The following is a 19,446-nucleotide window of genomic DNA, read 5'->3' on the forward strand; positions in this document are numbered from 1 at the left end:
AAAAAAGTCTGTGTACCCTGACTTCCAATTTGCTGTGACATATATTCTGATGTGAGCTATTCAGTGTGAGGGTAATGTCATGATATTGCCTAGCAGAAATCCCACAGCTAAACCCAAAATGTAAATGACAGTGACATAATATTATAGCATTGTCACTCAGCACAGTTACTCTCCTATTGTTGGAGTGTGCCAGCTGGTTTCTGACGTTTTCCTCTTCAGTCGCTACTGGAGAAGACTCCTGGAGGCAGCCACTGCTCTGATGAATGAAAACCAATATGCAGACCTGTGTTGTTTCAACAACATTCCTTCCCTTCGACCCACATTTCTCATGAGAGTTATAATGAAAACCAAACCAAGCATTCACTTTAACTTTTCACCTGTTGGAACTCAGCAGCTGGAACCACATTCTTATCTTCATGTGTATTATAATTTATTCTTAGTTAATGGTTTGTGTGCGTGCTTACTTGTGTGCTCGGTCATGTCTGACTCTTGTGACCCCATGGACCATAACCCGCCGGACTCCTCCGTCCGTGGGATTCTCCAGGCAAGAATACTGGAGTGGGCAGCCATTCCTTTCTCCAGGAGATCTTTCCGACCTACGGATTGAACCTGGGTCTCCCTCACTGCAGGTGGATTCTTTACCGCCACCAGGAAATCCAGTTAATAGTTTGGTGATATAGTATTTATACCCAGTTTCTCTGAGTTTCCTCTTTGAGTCTGCCAGATAATTTGTGACAGAAACCCACTATTGTTTTTTGAGCTGAGCAGAATTGGCTTAATATCTTCAAGTAACTAAATCCTCAGTATATTACCATTAGTCTACCTTTTACTCCAATAGGGTTTCTTCCTTTTACATGCAGTTAACTTTTCACCAGGAGAAGGCAATGGCAACCCACTCCAGTACTCTTGCCTGGGAAATCCCATGGACGGAGGGGCCTGGTGGGCTGCAGTCCCTGGGGTTGCTAAGAGTCGGACACAACTGAGCAACTTCACTTTCACTTTTCACTTTCATGCATTGGAGAAGGAAATGGCAACCCACTCCAGTGTTCTTGCCTGGAGAATCCCAGGGATGGGGGAGCCTGGTGGGCTGCCATGTATGGGGTTGCACAGAGTCGAACACGACTGAAGCGACTTAGCAGCAGCAGCAACTTTTCACCCAAGCAGTGAAGAAATCCATATAGAACTCTGTACTAACACAGTAATCGTTGCTCTGACTCTTTGAAAACTGAAGGTTTCAGGCTGACTGGTTGTGAGTTAAGGTGCCTAGGGTGGCACAATTTTACTATCTCCCTATCTGCTTATAATGACAATCACTGAAGGCAAACCCAACTGCCTTTGGACTTGACTTTTCCATAATAACTGTCTTTCTTTAGAATAGTCTCTCTGTTATTGTCTTGCCAATTGGATTTCTTATTGTCAGCTTTGGAGTTTTAAAGCCAAATGTCTGCCTTCCCTACCTGTCTAATATTAGCCAACTTGGATTGAATCTTGGGTCAATGAGGACTTCTTGTCCTTTGGTATATACACATTTTACAAGGAATTCTGTAAGATATGTGCCTGAGCACTCTCGATCTGAAGCTTTAACCCTGCTACGAGCCTTGTCCAAAATTGAAGCTGTATTATTTTAATGTTCTCAGATGATCAAGACCCAGTATAAATGTTTTGAACATGATAACTCAAAGAAAAAAAAAAAAGCACCAGCTTAAGAACCATTATAATGTTAACCAGTAGTATGTGTGTGTGCTGAGTCATGTCCAACTCTGCAACCCTATGGACTAAAGCCCATCAGGCTCCTCAGTCCACGGAATTCTCCAGGCAAGAAATACAGGCATGGGTTGCCATTTCCTACTCAGGGGATCTTCCTGACCCAGGGATTGAACCCACATTTCCTGTGTCTCCTGCAGTGGTAAGTGGATTCTTTACCACTGAGCCACCTGGGAAGCCCAAACAATAGTATAACTAAGGCCAAACACTGTAGAGGTTGACAGCAACAAGAAGAGCCTGCGGTGAGTGGTAAAGAGCAGGTTCATAATCAGATGCATATTCTAGCCACGCTATCCATTAGCAGTGAGACACTTGACAAATAACAGTATTTCTAAATCTCAGGTTTGGCGTCTCTAAAATGGGAATGATACTGTTATTGTAAGAATTCAAGGAGATATTTACACATATAAATGCACCTGGCACAGTTGCTGGCACAACTGGAACATAGCAGATGTTCAGTAAATGTGATCATCAGTATCTCCTATAACATGTGATCATTTCTAATAAGGAAGGGGAGTTACCCAGGCATTGTTGACACAAATCACATTCTGTGTTAACTAGTTCATTCTAGCTGCCTATATGTCTGTCTCCCTTTTGGGGGTAGTTCTCTGGCGGAGGCAGCAACAGAGCTCCAGTGTGGAGGAGGACCTCAGTTTACCTCCTGTTGGAGATTAAATGGTGGGATGGAAGAATAGGATACTTTCCTTTAGATTAGCTCTGGTACTAAACTAATAGCTAGAAACCAGACCCATTCCTACCAGAGCATGTCGCTTCCATGCAGACTTTTCTGAGGTTAACCACATCTCTTCCTGCAAGGCATCACCGTATTCGTTGGACGTGATTAACTTTATGAAAGTGACCAAGTCCCTGTTTCGGCGGGTCAGATTTCCATGTATCCTTAGAGACTGTTAGCGGAAATGAGCACCCTGTGAAGGTTGCATCTTGTATGTTCAGGGCACTGTGCTGATTGTTTTCAGTTTCACTCTATCTTTCCAACAGCACTTGAGACAGGGCATTAACCTCCTCATTTTATAGGCAAGAAAACTGGAAACAGAAATGCCCAAAATTGAGTTGTCAGTGAGTAAATCAAAAGCAGCAATGGAGGTTACACCCACTCAGTTTTACCACAGTTGTTATTTAGTGTCAGTTATTTGTCAAAATAATTTGGAATGTTTTTATTGCTTTTAAGAACATTTCTTAGCAGGATTCAGGGGTCTGCGATAGCACCATCACCATCAGGTTCAATTCCCTCCTGAGAGAAAGGCAGAGAGGATTTTGTGGGAGAAATTTATATTTAATAGAAGTTTTAGCCAAGTAGTTGAGAATAAGAATAAAAGGGAATGAGAAAATGTAGTGGTTTTTAGACTTGCAAATACACTTGAAAAGGTTAATGTTGTATTTTTCAGAAATGGAGGCTTTCTTTGATCTTGATGTTTAAAAAACAAGGAACAATGCAAGGGCATTTCTCTGGATTGTATGAACAGTATTGTCTGCAAGTAATCAGCCCTGGGACTGCATTTATTTAGCATATTTATAAATCATCAGAAAGAAGGAGTATATGGTGAAATTCCAGAGTTGCAAAAACTACTAAGTTCCTCCAGGTAGTGAAATGCCAAGCTGGCTAATATGAATATAGAAAGATAACACAATCTTACATGAATGGGCAGAAGGATGGCAGATGGGCTTCTGCATGGACAACTGTAAGATAAGGAATGTAGGCGCAATCATTCAAACCATCCTTCCAAATTAAAGGGCTTTCAACTATCAGCTCTGACCGAATTAAGAGGTTTTACAGTCAGTGTATATTTTTGTGCCTCGTTATTCCTACTGCAGCTGTACGGCCAGCCAAAAATCAAGAGTGCTTAGAAAAGGCATTTTTAAAGGGGCATTAAAAGCAGGAAATGGTATCCTGTTTAAATGCAATGCCTAAGTTTACCTATACCTGGATTATTATGAGTAATTTGTTCAGCAGACCTGAAGCAGTTGAAATAGGAGAGGAGACAGTACAGAGAGAGTGGACTAAAGGGACTGCTTTGTGAAAAGAGAGCTGCTTTATGAAAACAACCTGCCAAGATGAGGATTTATCAGTCTGGGGGAGATGGTTTATAAAATCAGAGGGAGGTGTTGCATGTAGACAGACCTTGATTAACATTCACCATCCCCACCCTCGACAGACATGGGTCAGAGAGTGAGTATAAAAAGAAATTCAACAAACTTACGGTTAACAAAGGGGAAATGCAGTGGGAGAGGGATAAATTAGGAGGTTGGGATTAACATATGCACATTACTATGTATAAAATGGATAACCAACAAGGACTTCCTGTAAAGCACGTGCTCGTGTGTGCTCAGTCGAATCTGACTTTTTTCAACCCCATAGACTGTAGTGCACCAAGCTCCTCTGCCTATGGAATTTTCCAGGCAAGAAATACTGGAATGGGTTGCCATTTCCTACTCTGGGGAGCTTCCCAACCCAGGGATTAAACCTACATCTCCTGCTCTCCTGCGTTGGTAGGCAGATTCTTTACCTCTGCGCCACCTGGGAAGCTCTTACTTACTGTGTATAGCATATGCACAGTATTTACACTCAGTTGTGTCCGACCCATTGATTATACAATCTATGGAATTCTCCAGGCCAGAATACTGGAGTGGGTAGCCTTTCCCTTCTCCAGGGGATCTTCCCAACCTAGGGATAGAACCCAGGTCTCCCTCATTGCAGGTGGATTCTTTTACCAGCTGAGCCACAAGGGAAGCCCAAGAATACTGGAGTGGATAGCCTATCCCTTCTCCAGCAGATCTTCCTGACCCAGGAATCGAACTGGGGTCTCATGCATTGCAGGTGGATTCTTTACCAAGGGAACGCAATACAATATTCTGTAATAGCCTGTATGGGGAAAGAATTTGAAGAATAATGGATATATGTATAACTGAATCACTTTGCTGAACACTTGAAATTAACACAACATTGTAAATCAACTATATTCCAATATAAATAAAAAAATTTTAAATATTTTAAAATTTAATTTAAAAGTAGAAAGAATAGAAGATCATGCTAACTTAAAATCAATTTAGGCAGAGAGGCCAATAGGCTAACTGACAAATAGAGTAGCACAGAATGAGTGCCAGAGAAATACCCGCCTCCACCCTGTAAAATTTGAAGAGAATTTTTTTAAAAATTATTTTCACAATGGGTCATATACTTTTGGAACTAGTTATCCAACAAGAATTGTTCTATTCTAGTACTGTATGTGTGTAGGAAAGAGGTGAACATATTCTTATGAATGGTTTATAATTTGTTGTTTTTAAAAAGTCAGTGATATTTGGAGATATGCCCAAACTTTGCTGTTTGCCTTAGAGTAAAACAAGTTTTGGAGTTAGGCAAACCATATTAAAATCCCAGAGCCACCATATATTGGCTCTTTGGTAGGCTACTTCACCACTCTGAACCTCAGTCTCCTCTTCTGTAAATCAAGGAGAGCACCTTCCCATTAGGAACGTTGTGATGAAGGAAGGAGAGTAATGTGTAGGGCTCTGGGGAGGGCTGGGGACTGAGGCTGTCTGCAAGGCTTGGTTTCCTATGTCATCTCTTTTGCACTTTGCCTTTTGCAGTATGCTGTCAGACTCAAAAGTCCCATCCTGGGATACCCTGGTCAGCAGTACTTGACTCTATTCCTACTTTGTACTTTTATCTGCCTTAATATTCATTCTTCCATATTCATTGAGCTTCCATTATTTCAAACATTGTTGGGGAAATAATGATGATAAAGACATACCTGCTGTCTGAACACTTACCTGGGCGGATGTTTTTCTGAGAGCTTCCCTGGTAGCTCAGCTGGTAAAGAAATCTGCCTGCAATGCGGGAGACCTTGGTATGATTCCTGGGTCAGGAAGACCCCCTGGAGAAGGGATAGGCTACCCACTCCAGTATTCTTGGGCTTCCCTGGTGGCTCAGATGGTAAAGAATCCACCTGCAATGCAGATTTGATCCTTGGGTGGGGAAGATCCCCTGGAGGCGGGCATGGAAACCCACTCCAATATTCTTGCCTGTAGAATTCCCATGGACAGAAGAGCCTGGAGAGCTACAGTCCATGGGGTCGCAAACAGTCGGACATGACTGAGCAACTAAGCACAGGCAAGGCTGTCTTACCTGGGTGAGTGTTAGTGTCAATTGTTCAGTCGTGTCTGACTCTTTGCAACCCCATGGACTGGACTGTAGTCCTCCAGGCTTTTCTGTCCATGGGAATTCTCCAGGCAAGAATACTGGAGTGCATAGCCGTTCCCTTCTCCAGGGAATCTTCCTGACCCAGGGGTTGGACCCAGGTCTCCTGCATTGCAGGCAAATTCTTTACTTCCTGAGCCACCAGAGAAGCACCTTGTGGGGAGGGCTACACAAACACCATCCCTGCAAATAAAGTTATTTCAGAGAATGCTATGAAGAGGTTCACAGGGTGGAGCATGATGGGGCTGAGGGCTCGATTCTTTTAGCAAGGAGGTGGGACGGGCCTTGGTGAGGAGACCACACTGAAGTAGCGTCCAAATGGATGAGAAAGCATCATTTAAAAATTGCAGGAGAGGCGGTGGGTCGGGGTGCCGGGGGAGCATTCTAGGAAGATGGAGAAACGAGTAGAGACCCCAAGGCCAGAATGAGTATGACTGTTCAAGGAACAGAGAAGGCCAGAGGGAGAGAGGCAGGGACCAGAGAGAGACAGAGCAGCCAGCCCCGTTGGGCCTCAAGGCCGGGTCAAGACTCGGGTTTTGCTCTAAGAGCCGTAGGAAGCTAGTGGAGGGATGAGACCTGACTCAGACTTGGAGAGGTCTTGTGGCTGCTGGGTGGCGAGCTGAACCCGCGGGCAGCCTGCCTGATAGAAGCCCTGCCCCTGCTCCTCCTCTGCCTCACTGCCCCAGTCCTCTCTCTGTGGCCTCGCGGGGACACACGGATCTCACGCCACATCTCTCCCGGTGCAGAGGTAATTTTGCACAAATCCCTCCCCTCCTACATCTTATAGGACAAGTAAAAATCATTTTTCTCAAGTGAAGTATTTAATCCAAATATATATGTCGTTTCAGGTTTTAAAAATCAATTTGATTGGCCACAGGAAACGTATCTTAGCATCTCTGGGAGACAGGCTGCACGACGACCCACCACAGAAGCCCCCTCGGTCCATCACCCTCAGGGTAAGTACCCCGCGTGCTTGTTCCGTCCTCCACTCATATCCTCAAAAACTGTGTTGTGCAGTAAGATAGGAATGACTGAAGCAGTGGGTCAGAAAGTACAGGCTGTTTTCCAGGTAGCTTACCTTATCTGTATAAAAAGCTTTCTCGCCTTTGATAGCATTTTCTAAGACAAGGTTTGTTTTTCTTGATTGGTTAAATGTGTGTTTTTGAGATTTAGATAAATATCTGAAAAACCATCACCTTTAAAAAACCTCTCTGCTGCCCCCCATCCCACACTCCCCTCAACACAGAGAGGAAATGAATTTTCTGTCAAACTCCTCAAACCCACAGAAAGAAAATCGATGAGGACCAGAGTTAAGTTAAAGATCGATTTAAAATTAACCTTCGGGTCTTCTGTTTTTTAAGAAATGAATTGTTCGGTTTTTACCCACTTCAAAAATTAAGAATAGAGAATCTAGGACTTCCGTAAACTATTTCAGCTATATTTTAGAATTAAGGGGTAGAAAAACTAGAGAGAAACCATAGGAGGAAGAGAGAAATAAAGTGGAAGGGAAGGAAGGCAAGAAAGAGCAGAGGGAAAGAGACAAAGAGAGAGAAGATTCCAGGGAGAATGGTCCCAGGAAGGAGTAACCAGCAGTCTCTGGTGTTTATGAGGCCCATAGGAACTTTTCAAAAATTCACCATAAAGCTGGGGTCTCCATGACCAGTTGGAGAGTTCCAACTCTGTTCTCTTTATTGAGCCCTGTACTTGCTTGCTTCTGATTCCTTTTCTGCAAGTGTCAGAAAGGGTGGTGATAATAAATGAACACAAAGGTGGCACTTGGATGTAACTGCCAGCAATGAAATGCCACTGAATGTTTCTTATCAGCGGACTTCAGCAAACAGCATAACTACTGTCAGGATAGCAGAGGATCAGGCAGGAGAGGAGCTGTTAAGATTTTGAGGCTGATTCCATTTTAAAGGAGAAGAAAATACACAAAGACTTCAGGAAAAGCGAGCAAATTGGCTCCAGGAGGGAGCCATGAGGAAAATTGGTGTCTAGGGGAATTGGGATATATGGGTTGTTTGGAAGCTGGTTGAGTAGTGACAATATATTAAAAAAAAAAAAAAGGACCTGTTTTTCTCCCTCAATAGAAGGAGCCTCAGATAAACTGGGGGGAAATGAGCTGGAAAGGGATTTCTGTTTTGCCTTCGTTTTGCTGAATGAAGAGGAAAAAGATACAGGCACCCTCAGTGTAACCATCCTAAATGACCCTTCAGAGGAGTATTCCCTGCTGCGCCCCCTGCTGTCTCTCCTTCCTCTTCTGAACCTCTCCCTCTGGCTCTCTGGAAGAGACTTGAGGAAACAGCAAATAAATCAAAAGAGGTTCCCAAGAAAAAAATGCAGGACCTTATTAATCCATCAGAGGCAGTCTGGAATGTCTTGGGGAGAAGTAGCTGGAGAACCAGCACAATCCAGTCCTCCTCTCAGACACCGGAGCCCAGCTCTCTGCCGCCCTTTATCTTCCTTCTCAGCCAGTTTCCCCCAGTTGTCTTTGCCATCAAAACCTGTCCTCATGCGTTGCTCTGGACTCCGTGCAGGTGGCATGCCATTTCCATATCGTGTCCCCTCCCCAGCCTGATTGCCAGGCTGCTCTTTGATGGAAGATCAGGACCCATGAGGTCCTATTTTAGCTGTTTCGTCATGGCACCTACTGTAATGAGGCCGTTGTGTTCACATGGAGACACAGTTCCCTCCCTTGTAGATACGTGTGACAGTGTGGGGGGTGCCTAGCATTTGTGTGCCTCTCTCCCGAGATCATCCGTGATGGAGGCTTAAGAAAACAGAGCCTGGCTCTCTATACTGTAAACCTTCGACCTGAAAGGCTTAAGGGGGACATGCTGATCATGCCGTTAATAAAATGGTAGAATGTCATCGATTCCTCAACAGTTGATTTAAAAATGACTCCCCAACCCCGCGGTGTGTGTTGTCAGTATTTCACAATTTTGAAACCAGAGGTCAGCCACAAGAACATGGTATTTATTTCATGATGTATTTCCATTCAGGAACCCAGTGGTAATCACACTCCTCCTCAGTTGTCTCCATCACTTAGCCAAAGCACTTACACCACTGGTGGATCCCTAGACGTTCCTCACATTATCATGCAGGGCGATGCAAGGAGGAGAAGAAATGAAAACTACTTCGATGATATTCCCCGATCAAAACTGGAGAGGCAGATGGCCCAGGTAAGGTGTTCAGAGCCTCTCTGATGTTTTTGCCTTTCTCCCAGATCAAGTAATGCATTCCGATTTTGAACGGTCACTTACAATGGATGCATATTGTACCCAGCCTAACTGGAATTTTCCCATTTTATGTCATGACTTTTATTCCCTGCTCAGCTGAGCTAGATTGAAACAGACCTTTCTGGGAATGGAATGTAGACACAAATCATTGTTATCCAGTTCTTGACTGAAGATATTATGCCTGGTCTCTTTGCACCCAGAAAGTCTTTGCTCTAAAGGGAATAATGCTGTGTAAGAATCAAATCACAATGAAAAGTCATCAAGGTCTAGATTACAGAGTTAAATTGGTTGGATGACAGGGAGAAAGTCACGGGGGCGGGGGCCAGTAGGGCTAACTCCAAGTAATGCTGTTAATTTCCTGCCAAGTTTACAATGTGTATAGACTTGTACAATGGGGACTAGTTGCAGCCCTCTCATATTGCCACCTTGAGTAGCTGAAAATGATGCTGCTGCCTGACACAAATACCTGAAGAGAGAGATCTGTCCTCTTCAGATCTCTTCATGTTTCGGGTACGGATTTTTGGGTCTCTCCTGTCCCCAGGTCACTGCTCAAAAATTCAAGTCAGCCATAGCCAAATAGTGGCGCTGTTGCTAAAGCACTTTCGGATGGCAGCTTGCTCTGCAGGGTTACCCCAAGATTCAAAGCTGTGGATCTGTTGACAACTATTGGCAGAATCAACTCTTTTCATCCTCATTCTAGGTTCAGACTGATGTGTTAAGAGACTTCTCTCTGCCTCGCACACCTAAGATGAGAATCTTGAGGTGAAAATTTGACTGTAATTGCTTTGCCTTGGTTGTTAAATATTTTTCTCATCTGTTTGGTGAGATTCTGTTTTTTTAAAGCCTTTGGTAAACAGTCAATGCTGCCGCTCGTGAAAGAGAAATGTGAAAAGAATGCTCTAGAAGCCGTGGCTATTCTGCCTACAAATGCCCTGGAGAGAAGGGGTCTGAGATATTGTGTCTCCTTTCAGCTTGCTCAGTATTGAATTGGTTTCAGGGTTCTTTGTGCAGAGAATAGCAGTGTTGGGATTATGGAGAATCTTTTATTGCAGAGAGGTGGAAAACGTAGGAGAGACAAGAAAAGAATAATCTTCCCTCTCTCTCTTGTTCAGTGTTGTCTTTTAATCCTTATTACTGTTTTCACTGATTATTTTTTTAAATAACGTATCTAAAACCTTTTCCCCCCCCAGAATGTTCATGTATTTTCTGCTATTTGTTAGTATTTGTGGATCGCATATGTGGGTGAATTTCTCTAATGACAGCAGAGACATTTGTTTTAACCTTGAACCATGTAGTCTTTATGTATGAATACAAACTGGATCTTTCCTGAACCCTTACCTACCCTGCTGGATAAGGGAGGATCGTTCATTAACGAGAATTAGCCATTATTGACCGTGCCAAATTCAGCAACAGAATCACCTGGCTGAACTGCTCATGCAATTTATGGAATTTCTCCACATAGTGCAGTTTTTTTTCAAAGAGGAAATTAATTACTCTTCTGCCTGAGCATGAACCCTCAGAGGTAATCTAGCAATTGCTCCCTTATGGTCTTTATGAGATTCACAAGCTAGGGAAAGTATTACTTTTTTGAAGAGTCGAGATCTTTTTCTTGTCGTTCCAGTCAGAATGCATCCCTTTCAGGAATTGTCTTGCCCTTAAGAAAATTGAATGAACTTCTATCTGGCCAGGTGAGAAAGGCATAAATGCAGAAAGAGAAGTGAGGTAAGCAGCAGATGAGATGTGAGCTGGAGAGGGTCTGTGTATAAGTGCTTATTTCCCTCCCGCCCCGCCCCCACCCTGGTGCTGTTCCCTGTGTTCAAATGACTGATGGAGACCTGGGCCTCCATCAGCAGCCAGGAGCTTATTAGAAGCTTTCTAAAATCCCACTGCTCAATATAGTGCTTTTGCTGCAGAGTAAATAGGAGATGGCACTACAGGAATCCGATCAATAAGAAGAAGAGATTTTGGGATCTCAACTCTTTATGTTGTGTTAATTGCAGTTTTTTATTTGTCTTGAGACTCTTTCCCAGTGTAGAAATGCTAGAAATCGTGGGGAAATGAATGGATACCTTTTAAAAATAGGTATTTCAAAGCTTTAACCTGTCAAAATATGAAATACTCGGTAATTTTGTTGTTGAGTGGTTTTATTTATGTGACTGTTCCACCATTCAGCCACTCAGTTAATGTTTTTTCTTATTTTTCTGTTTCTGGTTGTTTGCTGTAATGATTTTTGAAATCCATTTGCTTTTTTAAAAATATATAATCCATCATACTCTCTCTAGACCAAGTCTTCCCCAAAGTTATGCCCTTAGCCAGTGTAAAGTTGAATTCAACTCTTCTTCCTAAAGACTTGAATTAGCAATTAAAATTCCTGTAGGAAAGCAGCTGGTTACACCTGCTTCCTAGTGGGAGCTCAGTCCCTCCCCCCGCCACCCCTTATCCCCCCCCACCCCGAAATCCTTTCCCAAGGGATTTCTCCTGAGGGGCTTACTGAGGTTGGTTAATGCATGCCTAGCCAGACTTGTTTCCCACTAAAAGGCAGAAGTCCACCTTCAGGCTTTCTTACTTCCTAACAGAAAGGATAATTCAGGTAAAAGAAAACCGCCGGGACAAATCCTTGTTCACAGACACACCTCTGCTGCTTCAGGTTTAGCCGAGCCCCCAGCAGAGTGATTTGGAATTCTAGCCATAGGCCAGGAACCTGAAGCTCTTAGTGGCTACCCTAATTATAGGAACCTAACTTTGTTAAGGTTTGCCCAGCAGATGTGTTTCCACATCTTTAACTTAGTAAACTCCTGCCTAAGGTTAAATTGAGGTAAATTTAATGTCCATTCTACCTGTAAAATTTGTTAGCATATATTTTTCAAATGTTAACACAGTGTTTAGTTACTTATTTTCAATTGAAACTGTTTAAAATATCTTTCTTGGAGAATTTTAAATAGCATGGCTACTGTTTGCTTTTATTCGGACACAAGCAATGTTGTGGCATCAAATTGTCTTACACAAATATGGGAGAGACAAAATCAAGTTAAGTACTATTAGGAGTTTTGAAACCATGAAATGTAGTGATGTCAGCACATTTAAACAGTGGGTTTCCCATCATGCTGGAAACACTGGATTCATTAGCTCAGAAGTTCTGAAAGGCTTCCCTATTTCCACACCCCTAATAGATAAATGTTACATTCACATTTGTATAATATTACCTTAATATGTATAGAGCTTGCTTTTCAATTTCCAAAGTGCTTTCACATCTGTTCTCTCATTTTAGCACAAACAAGGTGTCCTACACAACTATTTATGTGTGTGTAGCACGTTGCAGATCAGCTTTTAAGTCCAAGTTCTGTGGAGATAAGATAGTTAAGTGAAAAATATGAAAAATAATAACAGAAAGAAGAAAAATATTTCCAGTATTTAGGACCTAATCAACAATATTTAGAAATTTTCTTGAGTGATACTTAGGATAAGTCAAAATGTTCTTGAAATGAATAATAAATAAGAGTCATGGAATTAATAAAATTTAGGGACCACATGCTCCAAAGTTATGAAAAAGAAAAAAGAATTTCCCAATGTGACACTTATAGCCATTTATTTATAACCAAATACTTATGGGAAAATGAAATAATCCTTCTATTTTCACAAAATAAAAAAGACTCCTGAGCAGTAAGAGAAAACCCACACTAAAGAAGTTCTTATGTTTTGATTGCTGTCATCTAAATAGAAATATCAATATTGCCTGAGGCAGTTACCTTACCCGATGTACACAAACCTTAGAAGCAGACTTATCCACATTTCAAAGACTGGGAAACTGAGAAATTATGTGACTTGGTCTGGGTAGCACAACCAGAAAGAGACAAATCAGAACTTGCCTGAGGTGATACGTTAGGCACTAGAAAGGCTTTGTCTCCATTGCTTCTAAATCACTAGAAAGTTCATTCAGTTGAATGTCTAATATATTTTGATCCAAACAGTATTACTTAATATGTATGACTAGATCAATTACTTCTTTTTTTAATTAAATCTTCTTTAAAGTCTTTATTGAATTTCTTACAATATTATTTCTGTTTATGTTTTGGGTTCTTGGCCACGAGGCATTAGGCATGTGGGATCTTAGCTCCTTGACCAGAGATCACAAATCTGCAAACCCTGCCTCGGAAGGCAAAGTCTTAACCACTGGACCACCGGGGCGCTACCTCAATTACTTCTTTATTTGAAAGCACTTTACATATTATGTTAGTTCTACAAATGTTTGTTCTTTTGATACTGTTAGAGGAAGAGAAATGGAAACTGGGCCGCATAGAAGCCCTGCCGTGGCCCCACCCATACCTGAGACTCCACGTGCAGTATCTTATTTAAACCTCACCACAGCCCCTCCTATACTCAAGGAGCCCACATGAGTGAGTGCTTTGCCTTACAGCTGCTGCATGGCAGAACCCAAACACAAGCCATCTGCCTGACCATGTCCTATTCTTCTATGCCCCTAGTGGGCTACTTCTATTTTTAAATGATATGGAATATCTTTATAACACTTCAATAAATACCAGTTTCCCATATGCTATGTCAGATCCTCTATCCGTAGAATTCTCCAGGCAAGAATACTGAAGTGGATAGCCATTCCCTTGTCCAGGGGATCTTCCCAGCCCAGGGATCAAACCCAGGTCTCCTGCATTGGAGGCAAATTCTTCACTGTCTGAGCCACCAGGGAAGCCCATATGTACATAGAGACAGTGAACAGAGCAAGGATAATATCACTGGTGGTTAGTGGAAACTTATGGAATCAGCTCATGGTTCTCACCATAAAACTTAATTTTTAAAATTTTGTTTTATTGCAGTATAGTTGAATCACAATATTGTGTTAGCTCCAGGTGTACATGGACATCACCAGATGGTCAATACTGAAATCAGATTGATTATATTCTTTGCAGTCAAAGATGAAGAAGCTCTATACAGTCAGCAGAAACAAGATTGGGAGCTGACTGTGGCTCAGATCATGAACTCCTTATTGCCAAATTCAGACTTAAATTGAAGAAAGTAGGGGAAACCATTAGACCATTCACGTATGACCTAAGTCAAATCCCTTATGATTATACAGTGGAAGTGACAAATAGATTCAAGGGACTAGATCTGATAGTCAGAGTGCCTGAAGAACTATGGACGGAGGTTCGTGACATTGTACAGGAGGTTCGTGACATTGATCAAGACCATCCCCAAGAAAAAGAAATGCAAAAAGGCAAAATAGTTGTCTGAGGAGGCCTTACAAATAGCTGAGAAAAGAAGAGAAACTAAAGGCAAAGGAGAAAAGGAAAGATATACCCATTTGATTGCAGAGTTCCAAAGAATAGCAAGGAAAGATAAGAAAGCCTTCCTCAGTGATCAGTGCAAAGAAATAGAGGAAAACAATAGAATGGGTAAGACTAGAGATCTCTTCAAGAAAATTAGAGACAACAAGGGGACATTTAATACAAATATGGGTACAATAAAGGACAGAAACAAAATGGACCTAAAAGAAACAGAAGATATTAAGAAGTGGTAGCAAGAATACACAGAAGAACTATACAAAAAAAGATCTTCATGACCCAGATAACCATAATGGTGTGATCACTCACCTAGAGCCAGACATCCTGGAATGTGAAGTCAAGTGGGCCTTAGGAAGCATCACTATGAACAAAGCTAGTGGAGGTGATGGAATTCCAGTCGAGCTATTTCAAAACTTAAAAGATGATGCTTTTCAAGTGCTGCATTCAGTATACCAGCAAATTTGGAAAACTCAGCAGTGGCCACAGGACTGGAAAAGGCCAGTTTTCATTCCAATCCCAAAGAAGGGCAATGCCAAAGAATGCTCAAACTACCGCACACTTGCACTCATTTCACACACTAGCAAAGTAATGCTCAAAATCCTCCAAGCCAGGCTTCGACAGTACGTGAACCATGAACTTCCAGACGTTCAAGCTGGATTTAGAAAAGGCAGAGGAACCAGAGATCAAATTGCCAACATCCGCTGGATGTTAGAAAAAGCAAGAGAGTTCCAGAGAAACATCTACTTCTGTTTTATTGACTGTTCCAAACAAAGCCTTTGACTGTATGGATCACAGCAGACTGTGGAAAATTCTTAATGAGATGAGAATACCAAACCACCTTACCTGCTTCCTGAGAAATCTGTATGCAGGTCAAGAAGCAACAGTTAGAACCGGACATGGAACAACAGACTGGTTCCAAATAGGAAAAGGAGTACGTCAAGACTGTATATTGTCACCCTGCTTATTTAACTTATATGCAGAGTACATCATGAGAAACACCAGGCTGGGTGAAGCACACGTTGGAATCAAGATTGCCAGGAGAAATATCAATAACCTCAGATATGCAGATGACACGACCCTATGGCAGAAAGTGAAGAACTAAAGAGCCTCTTGATGAAAGTGAAAGAGGAGAGTGAAGATGTTGGCTTAAAACTCAACATTCAGAAAACTAAGGTCATGGCATCTGGCCCCAGCACTTCATGGCAAATAGATGGGGAAAGAATGGAAACAGTGAGAGACTTTTTCTTAGGCTCCAAAATCACTGCAGATGGTGACTGCAGCCATGAAATTAAAAGACGTTTGCTCCTTGGATGAAAAGCTATGACCAACCTAGATAGCACATTAAAAAGCATAAACATTACTTTACAGACAAAGGTCCATCTAGTCAAAGCTATGATTTTTCCAGTAGTCATGTATGAATGTAAGAGTTGAACCATAAAGAAATTTGAGTGCTGAAGAATTGATGCTTTTGAACTATGGTGTTGGAGAAGACTCTTGAGAGTCCCTTGGACTGCAAGATCAAACCAGTCACTCCTAAAGGAAATCAGTCCCGAATATTCATTGGAAGGACTGATGCTGAAGCTAAACCTCCAGTCTTTTGGCCACCTGATGCGAAGAACTGACTCACTGGAAAAGACCCTGATGCTGGGAAAGATTGAAGGTGGCAAGAGAAGGGGACAACAGAGGATGAAATGGCTGGAGGGTATCACCGACTTGATGGACATGAGTTTGTATAAGCTCTGGGAGTTGGTTATAGACAGGGAAGCCTGATGTCCTACAGTCCATGGGGTCAAAAAGAATCGGACACGACTGAGTGACTGAACTGAACTGAACTCCAGGTGTACAGCACAGTATGAGTTATACATACATGTATATATATCTGTTCTTTTTCAGATGCTTTTCCCTTGTAGGTTATTACAAAATATTGAGTATAGTTCCCTGGGCTGTACAGTAGGTCCTTGTTGGTTATCTGTTTTATGTATAATAGTGTATATGTGTTAATCTCATCTTCCTAATTTATCCCCTCCCCATTTTCCCCTTTGGTGATCATAAGCTTGTTTTCTGCACCTCTGAGTCTGTTTCTGTTTTGTAATAAGTTCATTGTTATCTTTAGATTTCACATGTAAGTGACAGCATATGATATTTGTCTTTGGCTTGTTTTACTTAATAGGATAATCTTTAGGTCCACCCATGTTGCTGCATATGGTATTATTTAATTCTCTCTATGGCTGAGTAATATTCCATTGTGTGAATGATAAAGAATATATGGTAATATCCATTCCATATCCATCAAGTGTCCTGTTGATGGACATTTAGGTTGCTCTCATGTCTTGACTATTGTAAATAGGGCTGCTGAGAACGTAAGGTGCAGGTATCTTGGTGTATAGTCAATTTACAATGATGTGTAAGTTTCAGGTATACAGCAAAGTGAATCAGTTATATATATATATATATATGCATACACATATATCCATTGTTTTTTAGATTCTTTTCCCATATAAACCATTACAGAGTATTGAGTAGCATTCCCTGTGCTATACAGTAGGTCCTTAGGATTGCAGGATTACATTGTAACTCTGTTTTTATTTTTTTAAGGAACCTCCTTACTGTTCTCCATAGTGGCAGTACCAATTTACATTCCCACCAACATAGGAGGGTTCCTTTTCCTCCAGATCCTCTCCAGCATTTATTATTTATAGACTTTTTGATGATGGCCATTCTGACTAGAATGAAATAATACCTCATTGTGGTTTTGATGTTCATTTCTCTAATAATTAGCAACGTTGAACACTTTTTCATGTGCCCATTGGCCACCTGTATGTCTTCTTTGGAGAAATGTCTATTTAGGTCTTCTGCTTATTTTTTGATTGAATTGTTTGTTTTTTTTGATATTGAGCTGTTAGTGTATTTTGGAAATTAATCCCTTGTTGCATCTTCTGCAAATATTTTCTTCCATTCTGTAGGTTATCTTTTCACTTTGTTTATGATTTTCTTTGCTGTGCAAAAGCTTTTAAGTTTAATTAGGTCCCATTTATTTATTTTTGTTTTTATTTTCATTCCTCTAGGAGGTAGATCTAAAAAGATTGTTGTGATTTATGTCAGTGTTGTGCTTATGTTTTCCTTTAGGAGTTTTATAGTATCCACTCTTACATTTAGGTTTTTAATCCATTTTTGAGTTTCTGCAGTGTTTATTTGTTGATCCTCTTGTGGAAACTCCTCCCTGAACATCTTGGGAGAGCTCTGCTTCCTCCCATGTTTGTGAAAAGCTTTGTATGTAGGTGTAGAGTTTATTGCTCCGAGAGAGAAGTTCTTGCCTCCAGTGAGTGGATGCTCCTCCCTTGCAGCTTCTTCATTTGGAGTTTTGATTTGCTTTCTTTCTGACTTTGTGATCTGTATCAAGACATGTGATTTCTCTAACTTTAGTTTCCCTGTCTTTAAAACATAGATAAAGACTGCCTTACAGGTTTGTGTGAATCAGATAATTTTTGTGAAAGTATATTCTAAACTATGAATCATTATTGTGTACATATAGATAGATGTATGACTGTCAGTTCAGATATATCCTCTGCTACTGCTGCTAAGTTGCTTCAGTCATGTCTGACTCTGTGCGACCCCATAGACAGCAGCCCACCAGGCTCCCCTGTCCCTGGGATTCTCCAGGCAAGAATACTGGAATGGGTTGCCATTTCCTTCTCCAATGCATGAAAGTGAAAAGTGAAAGTGAAGTAGCTCAGTCCTCTCCGACTCTGAGCGACCCCATGGGCTGCAGCCTACTGGGCTCCTCCATCCACGGGATTTTCCAGGCAAGAGTACTGGAGTGGGGTGCCATCAGTCCCTAATTCAAAGGTCCCTGGTTCATAGTAGGACCAGTTAATAACAAAAGCATAAGGTAAGTGGTCAGAGAGTGGTAACAGTCTATAAAGACCACCCTTTTGTTCCAGTATTATACAGGCTTAGAATATATATTAAGAACGAAATTGGAACTTTCCTCATTATGTTAATTGTATAAATATGAAGGCTGCCACAGAGTATCTCTCATGATGGAAAAGGGATCTGTGAGATGATCACAAAGCGAGTGAAAGCAGAGGAGAGCTGGAAGAATTCTCTGCAAATTAAGGGTACAAAAGTATGAAGCAAAGGATATCTTACAGTAATAACACGTTATTATTGTAACATGGTAAGAGAAAACATTAAGCAGGAAAGAAAGGATTGTTTTTTCCTTAAATGAATCTTACAACTTGAAATAACTAAGTACACAAAATTGTTAACTAGAGAAGCATAGATATCCCCAAAATCCATGAGGTAAACACTGAGCCAGCCTCTGGGCACGAAGATAGTAATTTATTCTTCTCTACTTTCCCTGGGAGAAAAAGCCTGGTCTTCCTAGGTTCTACCCACTGCTCTTGTGTGATGGAATTTATAGAATTAGCCTTCAGAAAATGGTGCAACTGTTTTGAAAAGAACAGCATTTTACAAAGTGATTTCCCACCCCCCATGAAACAAGTTTTATTACTGAGTTACATTAGATTTTTTCAAATGTCCATAAGTTAGTGGCTAATTTTTAATTTAGATTTTTATCACTTCACTACTACTCAGAAAAACTCAGCATGTCCATGACTAACCCTAACTGTGGTGTTGGAGAAGACTCTTGAGAGTCCCTTGGACTGCAAGGAGATCCAACCAGTCCATTCTGAAGGAGATCAGCCCTGGGATTTCTTTGGAAGGAATGATGCTAAAGCTGAAAGTCCAGTACTTTGGCCACCTCATGCGAAGAGTTGACTCATTGGAAAAGACTCTGATGCTGGGAGGGATTGGGGGCAGGAGGAGAAGGGGACGACAGAGGATGAGATGGCTGGATGGCATCACTGACTCGATGGATGTGAGTCTGGGTGAATTCCGGGAGTTGGTGATGGACAGGGAGGCCTGGCGTGCT

General features: G+C 41.6%; 1 protein-coding gene across 7 annotated transcripts in view; it reads left to right on the plus strand.

The window, feature by feature from the left end:
- Nucleotides 1-19,446, plus strand: part of ANKS1B (ankyrin repeat and sterile alpha motif domain containing 1B) — a 1,160,059-nt gene that overhangs the window by 1,053,824 nt on the left and 86,789 nt on the right. For all 7 annotated transcript variants that reach the window (XM_025285022.3, XM_025285025.3, XM_025285027.3 and 4 more), the window contains 2 exons: nucleotides 6,829-6,936; nucleotides 8,983-9,162. In XM_025285022.3, coding sequence (XP_025140807.3) covers nucleotides 6,829-6,936; nucleotides 8,983-9,162 — 288 coding nt within the window. The remainder of the gene's footprint in view (nucleotides 1-6,828; nucleotides 6,937-8,982; nucleotides 9,163-19,446) is intronic.

Source organism: Bubalus bubalis, chromosome 4, assembly GCF_019923935.1.
Source record: "Bubalus bubalis isolate 160015118507 breed Murrah chromosome 4, NDDB_SH_1, whole genome shotgun sequence".
In the NCBI taxonomy this organism is placed as follows: domain Eukaryota; kingdom Metazoa; phylum Chordata; class Mammalia; order Artiodactyla; family Bovidae; genus Bubalus; species Bubalus bubalis.